General features: G+C 41.3%; 2 protein-coding genes across 4 annotated transcripts; one reads left to right on the forward strand and one right to left on the reverse strand.

Annotated features, from left to right (window-relative positions):
• Window positions 1-930: 930 nt before the first annotated feature.
• Window positions 931-15,011, forward strand: LOC141010535 (TOG array regulator of axonemal microtubules protein 1). Of its 2 annotated transcripts, none has more exons than XM_073483531.1 (23): window positions 931-1,117; window positions 1,676-2,849; window positions 4,996-5,062; window positions 5,975-6,103; window positions 6,303-6,566; window positions 6,677-6,957; window positions 7,206-7,435; window positions 7,766-7,866; window positions 7,953-8,117; window positions 8,205-8,270; window positions 8,359-8,528; window positions 8,624-8,795; window positions 9,023-9,259; window positions 9,683-9,806; window positions 10,753-10,858; window positions 11,082-11,317; window positions 11,472-11,630; window positions 12,507-12,633; window positions 12,729-12,844; window positions 12,941-13,124; window positions 13,269-13,488; window positions 13,588-13,674; window positions 13,777-15,011. In XM_073483531.1, exons 2-23 carry the CDS (start codon window positions 1,815-1,817, stop codon window positions 14,061-14,063), a joined length of 4,563 nt encoding a protein of 1,520 aa, XP_073339632.1. In that variant the 5' UTR covers window positions 931-1,117; window positions 1,676-1,814; the 3' UTR covers window positions 14,064-15,011. The 2 variants fall into 2 exon arrangements, with proteins under 2 accessions (XP_073339632.1, XP_073339633.1); XM_073483532.1 differs by having other exon boundaries at window positions 8,627-8,795.
• A 123-nt stretch (window positions 15,012-15,134) lies between these two features.
• Window positions 15,135-21,489, reverse strand: ccdc28b (coiled-coil domain containing 28B). 2 transcript variants are annotated; one of them, XM_073483534.1, is made up of 6 exons: window positions 21,328-21,489; window positions 19,896-20,194; window positions 18,940-19,109; window positions 18,552-18,706; window positions 16,986-17,008; window positions 15,135-16,879 (listed from the first exon to the last, which is right to left on the reverse strand). In XM_073483534.1, exons 2-6 carry the CDS (start codon window positions 20,129-20,131, stop codon window positions 16,825-16,827), a joined length of 639 nt encoding a protein of 212 aa, XP_073339635.1. In that variant the 5' UTR covers window positions 20,132-20,194; window positions 21,328-21,489; the 3' UTR covers window positions 15,135-16,824. The 2 variants fall into 2 exon arrangements, with proteins under 2 accessions (XP_073339635.1, XP_073339634.1); XM_073483533.1 differs by having other exon boundaries at window positions 21,312-21,489.
• Window positions 21,490-22,633: the final 1,144 nt, after the last annotated feature.

Genomic DNA, 22,633 nt, shown 5'->3' on the forward strand with positions numbered 1-22,633 from the left:
GAAATGGATGCTTCAATAATGTTATTACTACTATAATGTAATACAAGTTATTGCGTGTGAGTGTGTGATAGATATTATTGCATTAAATTATAATTGATGCTTTAATTTAGTAAACTGCATTTTAGTGTTGTGGCTGGTCCAGGAGGTGGAGCTCATTTTTAACAAACTGATATACTGTTTGACAATTTAGTCCCTATCAATGCATCACATTTCAAGCTAATGAGGGAATTTGTAATTAAAAAATGTATGGGTAATCATGTTGCCAAAAAATGTAGTGGAATAAAAAGTAGCTACAGCATTTGCCTCTAAGATATTACGAGTTGCATATTGTGTTAAAAGTTGTGTTAATTCAAAAATAAATCAAAAGAGTGCTTAGGTGCTATACATCTATATTAAACTTTTTTTTTTTAAATAAATGTAAACCTCATTAGTGTCCCACCTGTGTGTACATCATTATTTTAAGGGCAGTGACCCACGTTTTGTTTTTGTTTTCCTAAAAAACGTGGGTGTGTGAATGTCAAATAGAATATACTATCTACAAAAAATACATTTGATAATTAGATTTTTTAAAATCGAAATATCCCTGAATAATAACAAAACAGACACAAACTAGATTTTTAAGTGACATTTAGCTATGTCATACCTAGCAGGAGCTCTAAACCAGATAAAGGTGCACAAGTCGATAATTTAACGTACGCATGTTACATTTTATATTATTTTTTTAATATTTATTTATTTGACTTTGTTTGAGCCACTTCTCATCGCAGTGTGCGCTGCAGCTCTGTGCTGATGATACCGCCTCGAGGAGCATGGCTCGCGTCACCATGGAAGCGCTCAGTTTGCGACATGTATTCGCCATTTTGCTTTCTCGGTGTGTGTGTGTGTATGTGTGTGTGTGTGTGTGTGTGTGTGTGCGTGTGTATGTGTGGGCTCCTCTCTCTGAGAATACCTCAGTAGCTTTCAAACATTCAACACTTCAGACACCAGCTGAAACAACCGAGGAAAATGTCTGCAATAAGAGAGCTGTAGCTACCGCAGCATGACACGGACATTTGGACGACGTAACATGAGATAAGTCTCGTCGAGCGTCAACGAAGAGAAGCTGGGGGAATGCAAGGTCTATTTTCTTGCTGTTTTTCTAACTTTGTTAGCCTCGTCAGCCAGCACTCACCACTAACACAATTAGCGGAGTAGCAAGTTAGCTTAGCTCCGTTTGAACGGTGTTGCAGGTAGCCATGGTTTTATGTATAGTTACGTTAGCTAACTAATGTAGGCTGCTTAACGTAGTCAGTTGTTGTAAGCCCATTGAAGGCATTACTTTGTGTCGTATTAGACACTCAATAGATACAAACGTAACAATAACAGAAAACAACGTAACGTACAGCAGTAAAGGTTATCTCTGCTGATAACGACCGTGTCTGACAGCCACAAGTGGTTGTGTCCATTCGCTGTAATCTAACGGAGGTTAATGTTGATAGATGATGATACTGAGGAGCAATAAGACACTCCCTCAGTAAGAACATGGCTGTAGCGTTGTTATTACATGTTTATATAACCGGACATTACTAGAGAGCCTGCTTCCCACTGCCTTCATTTCACTAACGTTTTAGATAAATTGGTAATGTATTCAGTCCTGTGTCTACTCGTGTTAATTTTCTCTGTTGTGCCTTCGCAGCTTGACAAACAGCAGAGTGGTTTTTCCATCTCCAACCACTCAGGATGAAAGCACGAAGTAAAGAGGAGGGATACTATTGTCCTCACAGGATTGCTTCTTTGGATTCTCAAATGTGACGGCATCCATAAGACCATCAATAATGATACCTGGATTGATCTCCCAGGAGTTACACGAGCAGCTTCTGGACCTGAAGAATTACCAAAATCGCACAAATGGGGTTGAAGAGCTCAAACACATCCTCTCAGAAGTGGACATGAAAACAGTCCCATCTGGCAGTATTGAGGAGTTCATCAATTTTCTTCCACGACTTCTGGATGATAGTAATTTTAAAGTATTGTATGGCACCTTACAAGTCTTAAACTTACTCATTCAGAAGCTAGATACTACTGGTGTAGACAGATATTTCAAACAGATAGTCTTAGTGGCTCTGAAAGCCCTAGGGGACACGCGCACCGTCACCAGAAATGAGTACATGAATGTGTTTCGACAGCTGATGAAAAACGTTGCACCGCAACAAATATTGGACCTCGTCACTGCCAACTTGAAACACAAGAATTCAAGAGTCCGGGAAGATGTCCTTAACATCATCATGGCAGCTATGCTCACTCATCCTCGGAAAGATTTCAACATCCCCAAGCTTTGTTTTGAGGTTGCACCATACTTGGCAGACAGCAAAAGGAAGGTTCGCCATGCCACCCTTGAGCTGTTTGCGGTTTTTGACTATTGCCTTGACACAGGGAAAAAGCAGCCTCTAATGAAAGCTGTGGACATGGTTGAACTGAACAAGGATGCAGAGGGTCTTATGGCAGCTGTACAGGCGAGACGAGCAAGGCACATCCTGCCTAAACTCTCGTCAGAGGGAGTAGTGGAGTATGGCTTGGTGGTGCCCAAACCAGGACAGCGGTGCTCCCTGCAATATGGTTCTGGAGCTGATCTGGACTGGGTGATGAATGGAGGGCGAATAAGCAGTGCCAGGAGCCACAGAACTGAACCAGACTGCGACCGATGGTATGGCTACGGCAGCTTGGGTTCACTCAGTGATGATCTTCCTCTTCAAAGGAGGATTGTCAGTGCTGGTAAAGGGAAGAACAAACTGCCCTGGGAGATGTCGAGCTTCTCATCCACTGAGAATGACCAGCAGTGCAGCACCCCTAATGGAAAGTGCTCTAAACAGGTGGGGTCCATCATCAGCACTGTCAACTTGCCTGATTCTCAGTTATCTCTTGTGATAATTAAGCCCTCTGGGAACATTCCCAGATTTAGCATATGTTTTTAGCAACTATATGACTCTCTATCAAAATAAGACAGACAGCTTAGAGGGGCATTCCAGTGTATCTGTGTTAGTTTACTCTGATAACAGATGGAAATGTTGTTCTTGTTGTCACTGATTGACATTGATGAAGCAGCCATTGACTCAAGAAGTAGTGTTCATCCATTCAATCTATAAATACCCCACAGCAATTAGGGCCTAATCAGCCATGTGTGGCTGCCTGTACAGAGATTTCTGGAGCACCTTTGAAATTACAGAGCATCTCAGTGGCCAGGCCATGTTGATTTGCTCCCAATCAGTCAGCAAGTGCCGTCATTGCAAAGGGCACAAAAGGAGGTTATTTTTTTGTTCATGCTTTTTCTACCTCTCTTCATTACTGCTTAGTTTAGAGGAATGATAGCTAAATGGCAGTAAGACGGAATTCATCTTCAACAATATGGGGGTATTTACAATTTTGTCTACTGTCGGGATTTTACATTTGGAACAAGCTGAGTCACAGTCAAAGGCACCAGTCTAAAAATAAATCTTAGAGGTGGCACCTTTTTTAGAGAGTGTTTTCTGGGAAAAAACCCAAACACAGTGATATCACACATGATGCAGCATGGATGGAGTGCAACAGAGAGGGACAGTTATATCTTAAACATCTTACTGCATCGAGTTCTGTGTTCTCTTCAATCAACCTGCTTGTGTGTATTTGTGATCGTCATCAGTGTTTCCTTCCATAGGAACACAGTGTCTAGACAGCTCATAATGCTTGATAAGAGATTGTTTTTTCCCTTTTTTCATATTATTAGAAATGAATCAATGTTGGCAGGATACCAATAGGCTCAATTGTATTGTTGAATAAATGGCTGCACAATTGATCAAAATTTTATCCAAATCACAGAAGCTGCAATTTTTTGATAAAGGTAAAATGTGTGACAAGACAGGACTATACTGAAGTACTGTAGAGATGCCCAGACCTTCCGATCTTGCTCTCCAGATGTAAAAGAGCATGTTTGTCTAGTACAGACATCAGCAAATGTCACATCATCATGATTTTAATAGGTTTTTTTTGTAGTATCTGTCATAATAATGGCAATATGATTATGACCATATCGTGCAGCCCTAGTTAAATATGTGGTAAAAAAGACAGGTAAAATCTCAGAGCACTTCAGGATCACTGACACTATTGTTGGAATAAAGACAGCTGGTGACTCATTTCCCTCGATAGTGACACTGCCGCTGCAAAGATGACCATCCATTGTCTTGAGATTAGGCCTTATAACAGGGTCAGGTTCAACCTAACAAGTTCTTGGGTAATGGGGAATAAATACAAGAACATATTTCATTAGCTAACAAACTAGAATGATTTGTTAAACATGAGCTTCTATCAGCTCTATTTCAATAATGTCCATTGGTTAAATTAGTGGCTTTGTTTCATGAGGTATTAATGAACCATATTTTGTTCTGGAAACTATTATCCAGCTCACAGCCTCCATTTGGAAAACCTTCTGTTTACAGCTGTGTCTGTTTCCCAGCAACCCCATTACCACACAGTACACGTACTGAAGGGGGCGTTAAACATAATTGGTAATATCACAGGGATTATGCTTGTAAAACATGGCTTATTTACAGCTCTAAGTGTTGATTGCAATCACACCAAGTGCTCGTCGATGAGTGTTAATGACAGTGTAGGCAGTGGGACTAATCTCAGTCAAACTCTCTCTTTCTCTCAAAGGCTGAGAAGAATGCACTGATGCAGAAATCTGTCATAACTGTCTCTCTACTTGACCAAGATTTCACAGGTTGCAGTTTGACAATAAAAGTTTCATGAGAACAGTAGACGTTGTGTACATGTAGTTGAATCTGTTTACAGTATCAGAAGATCCATCCAAATGCCAGTGTCTCCTGTCCGAGCTGGCCAAGTTTCTGCTACATCTCTTTGTTCAGGCCAGTGGATGGAATTACACTTAGACTCCTGTTTGTTTAAGGATTGCTTTATGTTAGTTAGTTGAACGTCATTCTCTATTGTTGCTATTAAAGGAAATCATTTTCTGCCTTCTAATAGGTGGCCAGTGAGGATTTCCTCCCCCTATCCAGGAGGCTGAGTCCAGAGACCTACATACCCAGTTTCAGTAAGTGCCAAAACGTCCCCTCTCTCAACATTACACTGGCATTTATTCCACGTGAGGTGACAAGTGCAGTTTACTGGTTGTCATGGTCAACTTCAGCTGAACTCAAATTAGAGAGGCTTTAAAGTGGATTAGCTTGCTGACTCAGAGGAGTCACCATGCCACATGTCACTAAAAGCCCCGTTGTACCTAAGTATAATGACAATAAAGATACATTTGAAAAGAAGCCCAGTTATGGGGAATTGTGCAATGATTAATTTTATTTTATAAGAGGAAAGCATTGTTGCCCATTTAATTAATGCTGCCAAAATCGTATGTTTTCAAAATGTTATGTTGTTTCTCACCTCAGTGGATTTTATGGATTTTATCTCCTTGACCTTCTGGTTGTTTGATTTTAACTCCCTACGCAGGGATTAGTCTCACTTCCAATGCTGCTATATTATGTAATCTGGACACATGTTGGTGGTAACCCTTTAATGAAGATTACAAGTGTAAAAGTGTGCTTTGAATATTTGAATGCAGTCTTTTTTTCCATACCCTGTTAAAATCAGTTGCGTGCAAAAATGTTTCTGCTCTTGTGTAACATTATTCTGTAAAAGTCCTGTTTTTATGGCTGCAGCTGTGTCTGACCCCCTCTAACACAGCCTTTGTGTGAACAGTCTGTTCTCAGAGGCAAGACTGGACTTGAAACTATTTGAATATTAAGGCTGCAAAGTTTGCCAGCAGTGTTTACCAGCCAAGTTAAATAAATCGATCTAATCATCAGTCTTATCTCTTCAGAACCTTCGATCTTGGGTCAAGATGCGTCCTTGTACATAGTGAACAGGGGGATTGTAACCGTCATGTAGGTTATTTGAATATTGTGCAACTCTGTAAAGTTTATAGTGTAAATGAAAAAATATAATTTACATCTAGGTTCTGCAGAGTCTCAGAAGCCACAATCCTCCCGAAGGAGGGCATCCCCTGCCCGCCTCAGAAGAAGTGGAAGCCTCAACTTAGACCCTGACATCTTTAAAACCACCAACTTCTCTGACCCAGATGTTGGTAAGGAGTCACTAGCTCAAACTGTTCTGCTGATTTTCACAAAAGTTCATCCCTTTAAAGTTTTAACATACAACAGCAAAAAATTAAGCAGGGAATGACAAAGAACTTGAGCTGTTTAAATGGAAAGGAATCCAAACATGAACCATATTTGTACCTCAGTTTTTCTTGCTTTCTGATGTGTGAATACCTTGTTTCACAGTGGCACCCAAAGGACACATGCTCTCAAGGAACCCCAGTGTTGAGCGCACATTTTCCCTCCCCTCGAACCCCACCACATCTGGCTCCTTCCTACTGCCCTCCTATCCACTGGCTACACTCCCAGGAGGCATGCTTACTCCGACACTGTCCCGCCGTCATGTGGACTCGTCCCTCTCTATGTCCAACACCTGGCCCAACAAAAGAGAGAGCAGCCCTCACCAGCGAGACACCAGCCCCTGGAGAGAAACAACAGGCACAGCAAAGGGTAATCTAGTAAAAAGAAGTGGACATGTGTGCTGTCAGCTGAATGTAAAAATGTTGTGGCCTCTTTGTATCATCTTTTTTTAAAAATCCTTCTTGTTCTACGCCCTTCAGGAGACCAGCTCTCTAGCAGATGCTCTCCCCGGCCTCTTCGTGCCTCCCTCGTGAGCTCTTCTTCCACTTCATCGTTCCGTCGGGCTCTGAGCAGCACCAGGGCAACCCTGTCTATCTCGCCTGTTGTCCCTACAGCAGAGCAGGTCCAGTCCCATAATGGCCAGAGGTCTAACGCTCCAGGCAGCCCTCAGAATCAGCTAGAAAGGAACCTTACTCTGGACACTGATGGCATCAGTTCGGTGCAAGATCCTCAGGAGGATGATCCTCTGGACATGCAGGAGGTCAGCAAACTTTCTGTTTTTTCCTTTGAAAGACTGAGCTGGAAAATATAGGACACAGCTGGTTCCAACTTGCACTCTCAGCATTTGAGAATCTTTAAAGAAACACTCCAGTGTTTAGGGTACAATAGATACTGTACAACCAAAGGCACGAGGGTACAATCTGCTATTCTTGCGGGGTGAGGTTTTTTCCTCCATTAAATATATTCCTCTCCATGTTTATAAATGCCAAATTTGTGTGTTCCTCATAGATGCTACACTCCCTGCGCTCTTTGCGCAACAGCGCTGCCAAGAAGAGGGCAAAAGTGAGCCTTAGCAGTTCAGATCCAGATCCAGACAGCCCTGACTCAGCTGTGAGGCTGGACCTGGGTCTGGACTCACCATCACACACCTCTCCAATGACTACCAGCTCAGCCAGCGAAAGTGGTCTTTCCAGTCTGAGTTCAGTTGCCAACTTAAGCTTCAATGGCATCAAAACCAGGTAAAAAATCCACATTTTGCTGCATTTTACATATATTGCTTTGTAGTTCCTCCAGAACTGCACAGAATTAAGGAGGAACATGTTTTATTATGTGGGAGTTAAAATAATGCATTTTTTGTGAGTTCATGTTTTTTAATGAGTATATTACAGTATGTGGTAACATTAATCAGCTCAGGCACCTGTTGTTATATTTCAGTAAATAGAGTCACAGACCTGGTGACATGTTAAAGCAGTGGTAACATGGTACCCATCTGGTGTTGTTTGACAGTGTGTTGAACAGTGCTAAGCAGTTTTACAGCATCATTTCTCACTTGTCACATCTGTCACCAGCCCTGGAAATTCAGCCTCTTCAGGAATGAAACCTCGCATTGCAAGAGTGCCTTCTGCAAAACTGAGGTCTTCTGTGTCCATGGACTTCATCAGCCCTCAAGGTATAAAAAGAAAAATAAAGTTCTACCAATTCTATTTTATTATTTAGTGCGCCTTATGTTACGTCTTTGTTTTCTTTGTTTTCAAGGGTTGTCTCATAGAAATGAGCTGTCATATGACGTAGGTGTTGTTGGGCAGAGAGTCACTTACTCCAACGGAACTATAAAAACTGAGGAAGAGACGACAGGACCGTCTCCTCCATTGGTCAAACCAGCCCTCCGGGAATCAGTCAGAGCTCTGAAGCCTCCCAAAGGTCAGTCAGCGGTGATGTCAAACTGGGCAGAGTTTTTTCTTGGAATACTTTATATGCTTCAATAAAATCCTCTTCTTTGATTTTTAGGATCTCAGAGCCACGGCAGCAGGAACTCACCAGCCACAGATATGCCTGAAGGAGTCATTGGAAGAGGTCGGTTAGCAGGTTTAATATCCACCTCTCTGATAATACATTTAAGTTATCTGCATCAGCTATCAAACATCCCCCTCATGCTTCTCAGGTATGTTTGGCAACGGCATGTCCTCAAGCAGTCCAGGAGCCGCCTTGTCACTTGAGCTGGGTGATTCTGTGGCCAAACCCCCCACCGCTACCTCAGCAGGCATCTACAGCCGTGCTCTGTCTGGCAGTCACAGAGACAGTGATGACAGCCCACGTCCCGATGAGGTTAAGGTTAGTCACACTTTGTTTAGCAGTGGTAAATCATAGTACATCATACAAAGTTTCGATTTACCCACCTGGTGTGTTTTCTTCCAATGCATGTGCAGCAGAGGGTGAAGAATGCAAGGTTTGGCCGGGATAAAACACGACTGCAGTGTCTGGATCAGCAAGAGGGGCAGTCCAGTCAAGGGGACCACACGCGAGAGAACATTCGCCACCGGGTCAGACAGATGCTGTCTGACTCACCCACAGAGGAAAATAGAGCATTAATCATCAAAGGCAAGAGAGAGATCTGTGAACCTTAACCAACTGTTTTTTATTTTGCTTAAAGTCTGGCTAGTTTTCACATTGTCTGATTTTTTTCCAAGGACTTAGCTCAAAATAAGTGTTAAATATGACTATATATTGTCTGTCTTTATGTTCCGATATTACACTAGGATTTGATCTTGCTGTAATGTATTTTATTCGTAGGCAGAGTCTTTAATTGTTGCTTCTCTCTTATGTAGATCTGCATCTGAACGGCAGCACACTGACCTCCACCAAAGCAGACCTTCTCTCTGATGAGTCCCCTATCAGCCCCAACAGCCCTGTCAGCCCACCTGGACCTCAAAGCCCCACCAAGTGCTTCACTCCGCCCCACCAGCCGAGCCCCCCCACAGTGCCCCCGAATCCCAAAAACCTGTCCCGTCTCAGAAGGGCCCCTAGCCTCAGCAGAACCCGACCATCGCTGTCCCACAGCTCAGGTTAGTGATGCAAACACCTGAAAGATTGTCAAGCTCAGTCATATGAACAACTAAAAAATGTCAATGTATATCTTTGTTATGTTGCCAGTGTCAGACCAACTGAGTGACGATAAGTAGTATCATTGGTCAGTTGGTCTGACACTGGCTTGAAATTAAGCAGTATTCCATCGCATTATAAATAGATGAACCAGTGCTTTAACAGGTCTTTGTTTATAGAAAATGTTGGAACATTAATTAGACTATCAGGGCATGGGTGAATAAGATGTTTGCTTTGGATAATGTGCCACTATGCTTTGTTTTGACAACCTACTGTTAATGCACCGCCACCCACACACGTTGCTTGTTTTCAGACTGATAGAGATGTAACATGAGACCCAATCTGTGTGTCTGTGTGTGCTGGGTGGTGTCTGACGGGCCATTTAGATGAGCTGTCCCCTGGTACTATGGGCCACAAGAAAAACCTCTCAGAGCCTCCGGAGCTGTGTCCGTTCCCCAAGCCTGACCTGGCACTGACACAGAGCTTTAACCTGCTTAGCTCTGAAGACTGGTGAGAAACACCGAAAGGCTGCATGTTACAGTATTTCAACTGCACTTCCTGTGTGGAGAATATTTGTGATACATTGTACTCACAACTCAAATCCTACAGATGCTGATAGCATTAAAAATCCATTTGCAGGTATTGATTAGTACGGACGCCCTAAAGGGCCATGCATTTTATTTCTTCCGTTTTCCCGTGATAACAAGTTAATTTCATTTCTTTTCTCGAGATCTGGAGTTATTATCTCGAAATAACAACTGCCGTTTTCCCAAGATAACGGGATAATTTTCTCATGATCTCGAGATAACGAAACCTTGTTTTCCCGAGATAACGATATAATTAATTCGAGATCTCGAGATAATGACTGTGATATGAGAGATGACTGAGATTATGGAGACGCCCGGGACCTCGTAGCTGGTCAGATATGTAGTTAACGACGACATCAGGCTCACTTAGATTGCGCAGCCGATATAGCTGAAGCCTTGCTAACCGTCTTTTTAGATTACGCACACTAATGTATATATTATCTGTAATAGCAAGGCATAATGCTATTTCAGCCTGTGTCAGGCCTTGATTGTATAATATACTATATAATATACTATATATACTACACTATCATTTTGTTTTCTCAAGATCTCGAATTTATTATTTCGTTATCTCGAGATCTCAAGAAAATCAGTTGTTATTTCGAGATAATAACTCGAGATCTCGAGAAAACAAATGAAATTAACTCATTATCACGGGAAAACGGAGGAAATAAAATGTATGAATGCATGGCCCTTTAGGGCTTCCATAGATTAGCTATGAAATACATTAATACAAAACATTAAATCACAGTCATTACAAATATTGTGATAATTGTGGGGTAACAAAGTCCTTTGCAATACATTTATATAGCTTTGTAAATATACACAGCCATCATACGTCATAGGAACTGTGACTCTTTTTTCCTCAGGGAGAAGAAGATAGAGGGTCTGACGTTCCTGCGCAGTCTGGCTCACTACCATTCAGACACACTCCAGGGCCGCCTGCATGATGTCTGCATGTCTCTTATTCAAGAGGTAGTTATTTGTTGTTTAACACTCCCAAATCATTTTGACATTATCTTGCTCGTTAATCCATCTAAACTTGATTTTTATATTGATATCTGATGTCATCAGATGGACACTTTTTTGATATGATAATAATTAATCTTATATTGTAATATTTACTGCTGTTTTCTGTTATTCAATGCTCGAATGATCCTGTTTCCTGTGAGGTAATAATAATGTCCGTCTTATTTAGGTGAAGAACCTGCGGTCAGGTGTGTCCAGGATTGCAGTGTGTACGCTGGGGGACCTGTACACCCACCTGCAGAAGGCGATGGACCAGGAGCTGGAGGGGACAGTTAAAGCTTTACTGCAGAAGGCCGGGGAGAGCAACGCGTTCATCAGGCAGGATGTGGATGCAGCACTGGACTGCATGGTGCAGCACTGCACACCTATTCGTAGCATCGGCGCTTTACTCTCTGGAGGACTCAGGTCAGTATGTATGTCTACATACACACACACACACACAGTGAAGTGCTGTTTCACCATTTACAATTTTCTGGGGTACTTTTGCACTACTCTCAACACCAAATCTTTTAAAAAATGTAATCTTGGATTGCTGAATTGGTCTTCCCTTTTCTTATAGTCATCTCAACGCAGTGGTAAGAAAATGCACTGCTCAACATCTGGCTAATCTGGTGGAGAAGGTCGGTGCTGTCCGTCTTCTGTCTGGAGGTAAAGATCTCACCGACAGAATCTTACCTGCCGTCACCAAACTTGCACAAGACTCCTCACAGGAAGCCAGGTATGTAGAGATGTTTTTTTCTGTTGTTGCTGCTTGTGTTTTCACTTAGGTCTTTCACAAGTTGGAGCCACTGTACCTCATTCATGTTTGGACGCACAGATTTGATTTTAATTTTTTGGTTTGCACAAATTCATTGATATTTTCTGTTTGTTTGTACGAAAAAGAAACAGATTGGTTGGGTCTAATAGTTGATTCACAGATAATCCCTGTCATGGTTTTCTGGAAAATTTAGCCCATTAAAAAGCAGATCAAACACCACTGATACTGAGAAAATACAAAATATAAGAATTTCCAAAGGATTTGGTGTTTTCAACATGTTCTTACTGATTAGCACATGCCATGAAATCCACTGAGTGATCAGAAACATGGACCACCATTTTTAATGCTTGTGGTTGTCTTTTAGATTGAAGTACTTGCTACATGTACATAAACACGAATTAAAAAAAAAGAGAAACCATTTACAAAATAATGCAGCACAATACTGCAGTATATTTCAACATACAGTATTATATATGCCTACATTCTGGTTGATGTATGATTTACTATCAAATATCTACTGCTTATTGTGGTGATGTATGTTTTATAATATATATTTATAATTATTTATTTTGTAGGTTTCTCTATTTACCTGTACTTATTTCTGTCTTTATGCTGCTGTAGTACCTGATTTTCTGATCTGGGATCACTAAAGGATTATCATCTCTTGTTCATTTGAAAGATATCTAAAATGAAACAAAAGTAGCGTTCCAGCTTGTTGATATATGGACAAGACATCTGTAAGAGCAAAGATCACCGCTGAGAGTTTTGTGATCTGTACAAGACAGACAGTGTGCCTTAGTGCCTGAGTTCTTACTGTTATACTGCTTCAACCCTCAGGTACTTTGGCCGTCGAATGCTGCTGTCCCTGTCATCCCACCCTGACTTTGACAAGATCCTGGAGAAGTATATCCCCACCAAAGACCTGCCGACTGTCAGAGACACTGTCTTCACTCTCAAGACAAAGGTACAGTGTTTCCTTCTAGTATGCATTTATAATTGCTGTTTTTGCTCAAGATCATACTGTCATCTTACTTGGAGATTGTTTGGGTGGTTTTTAAGGGTCTTGGGGAGATGCCCCAGGACACACAATCAGCCAGGGGTAGACGCTCCCTCCCAGGCAGTGGTACAGTCAGAGCTTCATCTCTCACCAGGGAGCCACTCAATCAGACTAACAGGTGGCTTACACAAACTGCATAATACATGTGGAAAGTGTGTTTTTCATACTTAACTCACAGGTTTATAAACCATTTAATGTGTTGTATCATCTACAGGGAGTCTAATAGCCATTACAGCTGTAGATCTCAGACACAGAGTATTGCAGACAAGAACGAGTACATCAAGCAGATCTCAGGTCTGCTGGGTTCAAAGGACTTCAAAGAAAGGATCAAGGGAATCGACCAGCTCACAGCCGACTGCCAGCACAACCCCAACATAGTCATCAATAGTATTTTCCCGGTTTGTGCTGTTTTTTCTTTGTTCTTTTTTCAAATCCTATCAATATTTCTTCATGTGCTTTGTCATTGCACCATAATACAGTTCTGTTTCATTGTAAAAACTGTTTCACCTTTTGTTCTTCTCCCCTCGGTTCCCTTCTTTTAGGTGTTTGATGCCTTCAAGGCCAGGCTGCAGGAGTCCAACAGCAAAGTGAACCTGTATGCCCTTGAGTCTCTACAGAAAATCATTCACTTGTTGAAAGACAACCTGTCGCAAGTGGTTAACAATCTGGTCCCGGCAATCGTTGACAATCACCTCAACTCCAAGAACAACGCTATCTACTCTGCTGCTATTGGAGCTATTGATTCACTTATTTCAAATCTTGGTACTAATTTCTGGCTTTTAAATTTTTCAGCTTGAAGTGAAATAAGTCTAATTGGAGAGTTGTCTTTGTTTGACTTTATTTTCTTTGCTTCCATGACAGATAACATACTTCTTCTTCAGCCATTCTGCAACAAGGCTCAGTTTTTAAATGGCAAAGCAAAGGTGGATCTTATCGAAAAGGTTGCAGGTATGTTTGTTGTAATAACTGAACAGTGCAGTAGGGTTTTAGCCTTAGCTCTCAAATTGATTAGTATGTGGGACCACCTTTTTCTTCTCACTTTCTCCCCAGATCTTGTGACACAGCTCTATCCTCGCAAGCCCCAGATGGTGGAACAGAAAGTGCTGCCCTTGCTGTGGCATCTCCTGGGCACCTCCACCCACAGCGGTACCATCCATGGCCGGGGCGGCAACGTGAGGGGTGCTACCGCCAACCTGTGCCAAGCCCTTTACGCCCAGATGGGGCCCAGCCTGATCGACTGCGCTGCTTCCCAGCCTGCCAATGTCCATAAAGATTTAAATGAGATCCTAAGGACTAAATCCAAACACATACAAAACGCTGGAAGAGAAGAACATTAACACTGACCTTACTTGAAGACAGAGATGTTCTACATTTCTTATAGTGCCTGCACTTTTATATCAATAAAGAGAAAGTCCTTGAGAATTAGGAGCTCTTATTCTTATCTCAGTGAGATTTCCTCTGATACAGAAGCATGGACAGTTCTAACATACTGACATCAGGTCTTACACACACTCAACCTGCTCTCTTTGCACTTTGAAATGGTAGCTCATTATCATGATCGACTTAATGAGTTTTACATTTTACCATCCCATGATTGTCATTGCTTTTTTTCATGATCTAAACGTACTGTAGACAAATCAGAGACACTATTGCAGAATGTAAAACTGAAATGCACAAAAAGACGAGGAAGAAGACAGGGACCTGAAAAGTGTATATTTTTGCTGTTTCATCAAATGTGATGTGGCATTTTCAAAATATTTTATGTAGTTGTTTTGAAGATTTGTGAAATGAGATTAACATAAATAGTACAAAATACTTTGTACAGCTCAAATGTGTATTTGCACAGTATTAGCTTCACCTGTAATCGTATGCTGTATGATGTTACAGTTTATAATTTATCTATTGTGTAATGATTTGAAAGTCCTGTTAATGATGTGCTGAGTTGGTACCGTCTTTTTTTTTTCTTTTTTTTTTGCATGACCAAAATTTACTGGCAGGATCAAATTGTGTATATTTTTGTAAAGGAGATATATATGTACACTGATGCCTAGATCATGGCTGGGTTTGCACCAGTTCTCCTGGATGAGGACAGCATGAAAGGAAAAGCCGTGAGCTTTACTCCAGCAGTTGCCTGAGAAATAGTGAAGACCCAGATCTGATTGTGTCTCGGTATAGTGCCAGTCTTCAAGTAGCCTTTTAACTCATCTATTGTTAAATTATATTAAACTTGTTTGTGAACAAGAGCAAAGACAGATTGATATATGAATAAAGTGTTTTATTTCTGTAAAACTTACTTCCAGGTGTCTCATTCAATGGGATTGGAAGTGGGGAGAGGGGACCAGTTACATTTTACTGCTTTTCAAAATAAAAGGTGACTTAATTTTCATCCAAGAAACACAGATTTGACCTTCAAGTTACCTCATTTACCTTTATTAATGGGTACAGCTACTGAACACACATGAGAGTCTTCACAAGTTTTATGTTTTGACTAATTCATGGAAAGTTGAAAGAAAATAGCTGACAGAGAAGGAGAGCGATAGACAAAATTAATTTGTAACTAATTTGATTATTATGTTAAAAATCCCAAATTCTCATTTTTTCCAGCATCACACGTTTTCTATCACTGTAAACTGAATTATCTTTGGGTTTAGGACTGTCGGTCAGACAAAACAAGACATTTGAAGACATTACCTTGGACTCATAATATTTTTCAATATTTTTGGATGTTTTATAGCCTTAACGATAAATTGATGAATAGAAAATAATCTGTAGATTAAATGGGTAGAAAGTGAAAATAACCCTTAGTTGCAGCCCTACTGTGAAGGATCTAATGACAAATATGTTATGTCACTGTAGAAGGCCTTAGAAAAGAGGTAGGCTTAGCAAGCAGTACAAAGTCTTATATTACATTTTGAACGCCTCAATGCTTTGACAGGCTTTGATGTTTCAGACTGATCACTAATACCACTTTCATTGGCTTGTCGGGGATTAAATATCATGGCCAAGGTGCACTGCTGCCAAAATTGGAATGAAATACAAGGCAAATCATATCATCATCACTAGGAAAGTAGCTGCCATTTTGAAATTGACCTTTACAGAGACTTATGCCAGCTGCATTACTCTGTGGTTGTGCTGGACAGAATCCCGTTGACCTACATGGTACAGTAGATTTTACAGCATTTCTTTAGTAGCAGGGTGGCGTAGCATGGAGGGATGCTGCTACTGGCCCCTCAGTCACAAAAACAGAGCCTCAAGGCGATCCTATTAAAGCACTGGCAAAATCGGCCCTAATCAAGTTATTTTAAACCGACAGCGTCAATAGATACAGTAGCTGAACTGCACATATAAACCATTTTATATGTAAGTTAATCAAACATACAGTTAGGTCTCCTCACGTAGTCCCTTTAAAATGTACAGTTATAATAAAGGTTCTCCCTGCTTGCTGTTTTCCAGTATTAAATTTGAACAACAGAGATATAAAAAATGAGGGAGCATATTCAGAATAATAGCAAAAGTGAAATCTCCCTTTAAAGTTCTGAGTTAACCACAGTGGTGTTGTCGACAAGGGCCAAATATGTTTGCTACTTAAGTATGGCTCACTTTCTAATCTTCGCTAGCACAGACAAATACCTTATGAAATTATGCAAAAGACAAGGCCTAATATGATGTGATACAAATTCTTACTGTCATGAAATGTGCTTTTTGTGACAGAAGAAAATAGAGGATGAAAGAGTTCACCTGGTTTCAGTTATTTGTTATCAAATGATGTAACTAATAACTGCAGCCAAGTTAGCTGATGCCAAGAGCATGCTGATAACTTTGAAACGTTTCCTCAAACACAACTGTTCAGTCATTTCTTGTGCCATGAATGAGGGCTTTATGATTTCAGTGGAGAGTTCATTTAATGCTCTGCTGCTTTGAGTCACTGTATTGTTCCCTCGGCTTCGCATGCCGAATGGAAAAAAAAAAAAATAGCCCCTCCTCCTGTGGATCTTTCCATCCTGTTACTAAGGCAGCTGGATCAATGCCCTGGCAACCTGGTGGTTAGATGTTGGGAGAAGATGAGTGTGTGGTCGCCGTCCTCCGCACCTCACTTCGTCAGGGACCAGATGTCTTGGCCAGGTCCTGGTTCTCAGCCAAGTGGAGCTTTTGTCTGAACGCGGACACATTAAGGATTCACACAGCTGAAGAACAGATCATTTAAATCCAGTGCTGGGTGATGCCCATACATAAACAGTCATTCAGTTAGGGAAGGATACATAGAGGTGCTGAGCTCCTCCAGCTGTGGGAACAAATGGGTGACAGGTGAAATACAAACAGCCAAAAATAGATGTGGAAGTGCAAGTAGATTAATCACTAAATGTATTACATAACAGCCCTGTGTGTGTCAGGTCAATATTTGAATTACAATCCCATCGTTCGACTACATTGTTTACAAATGGTCAGCTTCCCTTCTTATTCACACAAATGAAAGTCACTTCACAGCCCATCTGCTCCGAGGCACAATTAGCCACCAGCTAGCGAGTATTCCTGGCAGCAGTATCTGTCATGAGCTGAAAGCTTGTTCTCACCTCCCTCACACATAGCGCTCCCGCTTCCCACCATCAGCATACCAGCCCCAGGCGCGGGTAACTAGGTGCAGCACAACATGCTGCCAACAATAGAAGCTCTTTCAAGGCATTTATGGACGAGAAATCACTGTTTGTGCTGGACAATATTTAACATTTAAACATACCAGAAACTCAGCAAAACATACAATAATGTTAACACTGCTTATGCTTTTTGATATCAGACTGTCTTCATGAAATTATATTTCTGTTTTGTGGCATATCTGCTGAACTTAAAAGGTTCATAGCTAAGAGTGACAGGAAGAAAGAATAGGCCTTAACACTTAACACTGTAATCCCTCCTAGTTGAATATAATATTGGTAGTTGTTTTTGTTTTGTTTTTTGTAAATAATAATATAAGTCATGTGTCAAGCAGGAATGAGAAGGAATTTCACTTCCAAACCTTAACAATTAGTGTGCAGAGTTCCCAAACGCTTATTAAGTGTTGTTAAAAGAAAAGGTGATGTAACACAGTAATAACCATGCCCCTGTCCCAGCTTTTTGGGAACATGTTGCAGGCATCAAATTCAGAATAAATTGTAGTCCTACATTTACAAAAAACAGAAAGTCTATCTGTAAAACAAATATGTCGTCTGAATATGTTCAACTGAATATAGGTTGTTTTCAGTCACATTTTACACAGCGCCAAGTTTTTTTGAATCATGGTTGTATTTATTTGCTTTAGCCAGTGTGTGAATGCATCCACGTACACTGCTATATGTCTGAAATATACTCATTATAGACCATTTATCTGCAGACATAAGAAATTTGAGCTCTAACAAAGGTTTGCTGCAGTAAATTAATCAAAACCTGTTGATCAACCTAATGGTTTATCTTGCGATAGCTTGTTTTATTGTTACTTTCACTGGTGAAATCATTTAAGTTTTATGTGTGAGTACTTTGCCCCACAGCCTCAGGCAAGACTGTCTCTAAAACCAACAGTGAACAGTCTCACTTTGCTCTAAGGAACTGCTAAACCAACTAAACTAGAGTCGACTTCCAGACATGATGATGTTTCCCTGAATCTTCCACAATAATGAAACACACTGATTTGCTATAATCTAATGGGACGTTTGGTCACGTCAAAGGTGACATTTAAAAAGGTTGTAAATATTCAAAATCTCATCAGGTGTATGTGAAACCTGAGCTGATCTGTCTCTTTCTCTTTCTCTTTCTACAAATGAGGATGATCATGTGCTGCTGTGGTTTATGCTTACGTTACAGAGCAGGTGCTCCAGGTTGTGGTCGGATGCACACTTCCTCTGGTCCTCTGAAAGCTCCTCCACATGGCTGTCAAGGCTGAAGTGCAGCCGGGCCAGCTTCTCCTGCATCTCGCGCACATGCTCCAGCTGCTCAAAGGAGCACACCTTACCTAGAAATCAGTTGAGTCCAAGCAGACAGGTGTAAGCTTCTCTAAACTCTTTTGGTTGCAGACGGATTACAGCAAAGTCAAAAGTGTTTCCATGGCACCAGATGTGTAAAAATAGCACTGCAGCTATTTGATTTCAGTCTGATTCATGTAACAAAGCCATTTTTTAACTGCCTCTATTTTCAGCCCGTAATAGAATAGTCCCTTGGTGGCCTCTCTGATCAAGGTTATCTTACCAAAAGCCTGCAGTTTGCCTGAGTGGAAGTCATTGAGGAGGTTGAGGAGGCCTCCCTCCATCTCTCTTACGTCTGAGACATCTGTGAGAAATGAGTGCTGCAGGGGGGAAGACTGGACTACTTTACTGGGCCCTGCTGGCTGGGGGGCCCGGGGCTTTTCCTTGTGGGGCCTGAGGAATACAGACAGAACACACTAACATCATCGCAATCTGTAACTGAAACACATCAACAGCAGTTATAAAAAAAAAAAACAGCCCAGCCTTCCAATGTGTTATAGACACATACAGTCCGAGGTTTCTTTTGAAAACGTATTATTAGCTGTGTTTACATGGACCCTAATATTTGATTAATAAAATAAAAGCCCAATCACAATAACAATGGCTCATGTAACCACATCAATTGAAAGACACTCGCTCGATCTGAATATATTAGCACCTAATAACAAAGTTAAAGTCATAATCAATAAAAGCAACCCATGCCCAGTGCAACACACTGAGGGTGTTGCTGCTGCAGCCTTACTTGGTCTGGAATGAGACTTTATTGAGTCAGTTTGCTGACATTATGACTCTGTTACAAGCAATTTAGCTGCATATGAAATATATAGTTTTGTATTTACCACTATCCAATAAATGTCAGTTGTTCAGCAAAAGTTAAAGAACATTTCTGAGGTAATTTATTGTATAAATTATCAAAGTTGAATTTTCTGTTAGTGCAAATTGGCGGGTGTAGTTTGCTTACTTCTGAGGCACCCAAAAAATCTGGTTGTACACTTTTTCTTCTATACTCAAACATAACTGTAGTGGAGATTGTGCACACTGTACGTGATCTCACGTGATCCAATTTGCCAAGTTACCTGTCTGAAAATGATGGGACCAAAACATGCAAAGAGCATTTGCGACAGTTACATAACTGCTGGTGTTTTCTGGAGGATTTTCCTGTTATGTTGAGACACAAACCTGGTGGTCTTTGGTGGAGCTACGACGGCTGTGAACACCTCTTTGGGCTGCCCCGGCGCTCCGATGGACCTCTTGTACTTGCCTCTGTTCTTGGGGGAGGGAGGCTGCGGCAGGCCGAGAGAGAAGGTGGCACTTTTGCTGGCAGGCAGGACGGAGAGTTTGCGGGGGTTGATGGGGGGAGGAGGGGGCTGTGGGAGAGACACCTTTGGGCTCCGCTTCTTGCGTTTGTCTTCCATTATTACTTATTTAAGTGGAGCTCTCCGGGGGGTGAGACGAGGGGGGCTCATGTACAGGATGTCCTGAAACAACAAAGGTAGGAAGTTTGAAAACCTGCAGCCTTCTCCTCCCTGAGGAGAGGGCTCTGTGGAGGATCCTCCTGACTGTGCCAAAAGTAATGCTGCAGCGCAGGATTCACCACCCTGCGAGAAAAACAAGCATTCACTGTGGCTTCATTAGTTTTACAGCATCACCAATATATCTGTCACTTAAAAATCTAAGTCAGCGGTGTTAGTGGAAAGTGGGAGTTTACCACTAATCTGCCTACAGAAATAGGGTTTCATTAAGTTTTTAATAGAAAGCAATTCCCTGGCTTTTTTTCTTCATAATGCTTCCCTGGTGTAATATTGGGAGTGAAAGAGCAGCCTAGAGAGATATTTTTAGACCACAGTCAATGTGGAAAGACCTTGTGCGAATATGTGTGAACTGATAGGGTGCATTACTGGTCTTAGGACATCTTCCAACCTTTGTTTTTATCTTTAAGTCCACTGGAATGGATTGATTGAAATGCTGCACCAAGATGCAGTGGAGCAAACTGTGTGTTATGTTACGCAAATGGAGCTGATGTGGGCTACAGAGCTTTCAGACAAATGGCTTAAAGAGGGAAATCATCAGTGAGTAGGGTGGTGGAGTTAAATTCAACAGAAAAGAAAAGTCCTGCAATAAATCCAAATATTCTCATAAATATTAAAGGTGGTATTACAGGACTTGTTTCCAGCGCGCTGCCCACTTACATATGTGGGGTTTTACGTTAAGCTCGGTGTCCAACTATCACAGCAGCAGAGTGGCCCTTTATTATTACATTAACAGACCCGGAGAGTGCATTAACGTCTTTAAGATCTGGGCACTGGGCCTAGAATAACGCTTTATCCCATTACAATGGATGGAGTCACTGTTATAATGTTATCTCCTCAGCGCTGCGCCAGCCTCCGCTCAAAGTACAATCCAAAGATGGCCACTACAGAAATACACAACGGCAACTTTATACGCTGTAACCCCTCTTTACTTGGATGATAGCAATACTGTGGAAAAGCCCGACCCGAGAGCAGGACGAATGCAGCAGTTTGTCTCGCCTTCGTGTTGAATTCAGTGTTAGAGAAAACAGGTTTGTCGTCTGCGAGTGACACAAATAAGACTTACCGAATCAATAACGCACCAGAGAGCAGAGCGGCTGTTCGCGGCGTCACATCTTCTCCTCCCGCCGTGTGAAACCTTCACGCACACTTGATGTGGATGTATAAGAGTATATGTCGGTTTATTCCCGCAGCACCGCTGTGGGTTTGTGCTGAAATGTAGCGCGCGGCATCGATGCGCTCGGCTCGTGCGACGCTGTCGTCTTTATTATCCTTCTTAAAGGGCCAGTCCGCCCCGCTGTGCGCCCTGCAGGTTGCTGTTTGTTTACCCTGCGGCACATGAGCACACAACAGGATGCTGTCCACTGCTGGTCACTGGTCAAGCTCCTGATCGCGTTCTGCATATGCCCATACTTTATATCCCTGCTATAGTCTGGAGGGTTTGTATATACACAGTACTCAGGACCTGCAGGTACTGCAAACAGACCACACGGGGTCGCCAATGTTCCCAATTTATCCCTACCATCCTCACCCCTTTCACTGACACGTTGAAAGGTGACAGAGCTGCAACAATTAGTCAGTTAATCAATCAGCAGATCAGAAGGATATTCATCAGCAACTATCATGATAATAATTTAATTGTTTCAGTCATTTGCTGCTTTTGTTTGTCATTTATGACAGTAAATGAAGAGTCTTTTTTGGACTGTTGGCTGGATGAAAGAAGCAGGTACTGTACCTAAGTACAATTTTACGGTATTTGTACTTTACTGAAGTATTTCCATTTTCCTCCACATCACACTTCAGTGTCAAATATTGTATTTTTACACCACTATAGTTATTTGGTAGCTGTAGTTAGTTTATATATTGCATGCATCAGAGCCAAAACGGCACATTTTAAATAAATGTATTGTGTCTGCAATCAGATAGAAAATAACACTGATTCTGATACTCTGTTAATGGGCCAGGTCAATAATCAGTCCACCCACATGATGCAATATATGTGCACGTAAATATGTGTACAATTTACTTGTATTTTGACCCACTGCCACTTTACTGGCTTTCTTCTCAATTTAAAGTGGATTTTACATACATTTTGGATTTGTCCTTTCTGATGATTGCTTCTGTTTTCTGATATGCACTCCTACCTTGCACAACAATTTCTTCTTTGATAAATAAAGTTCTATCATCATATCTCATAATGGGAAAAAAAACATTAAATATTCTTTTTCAGCAATTCAACAGCATTAAAAGTTCACAACAATGACTCTTAATTAGTGCATGTCGTCAACTGGAAATTACATCTATTTGCCTCTAATTAATTCTAATTGCACATTTCATTTTTAAAAACACAGAGGCCTCTTGTGGTCAGAATGTAAAACACATTTCAGA

This window comes from Pagrus major, chromosome 16 (assembly GCF_040436345.1).
Source record: "Pagrus major chromosome 16, Pma_NU_1.0".
Classification (NCBI taxonomy): Eukaryota; Metazoa; Chordata; class Actinopteri; order Spariformes; family Sparidae; genus Pagrus; species Pagrus major.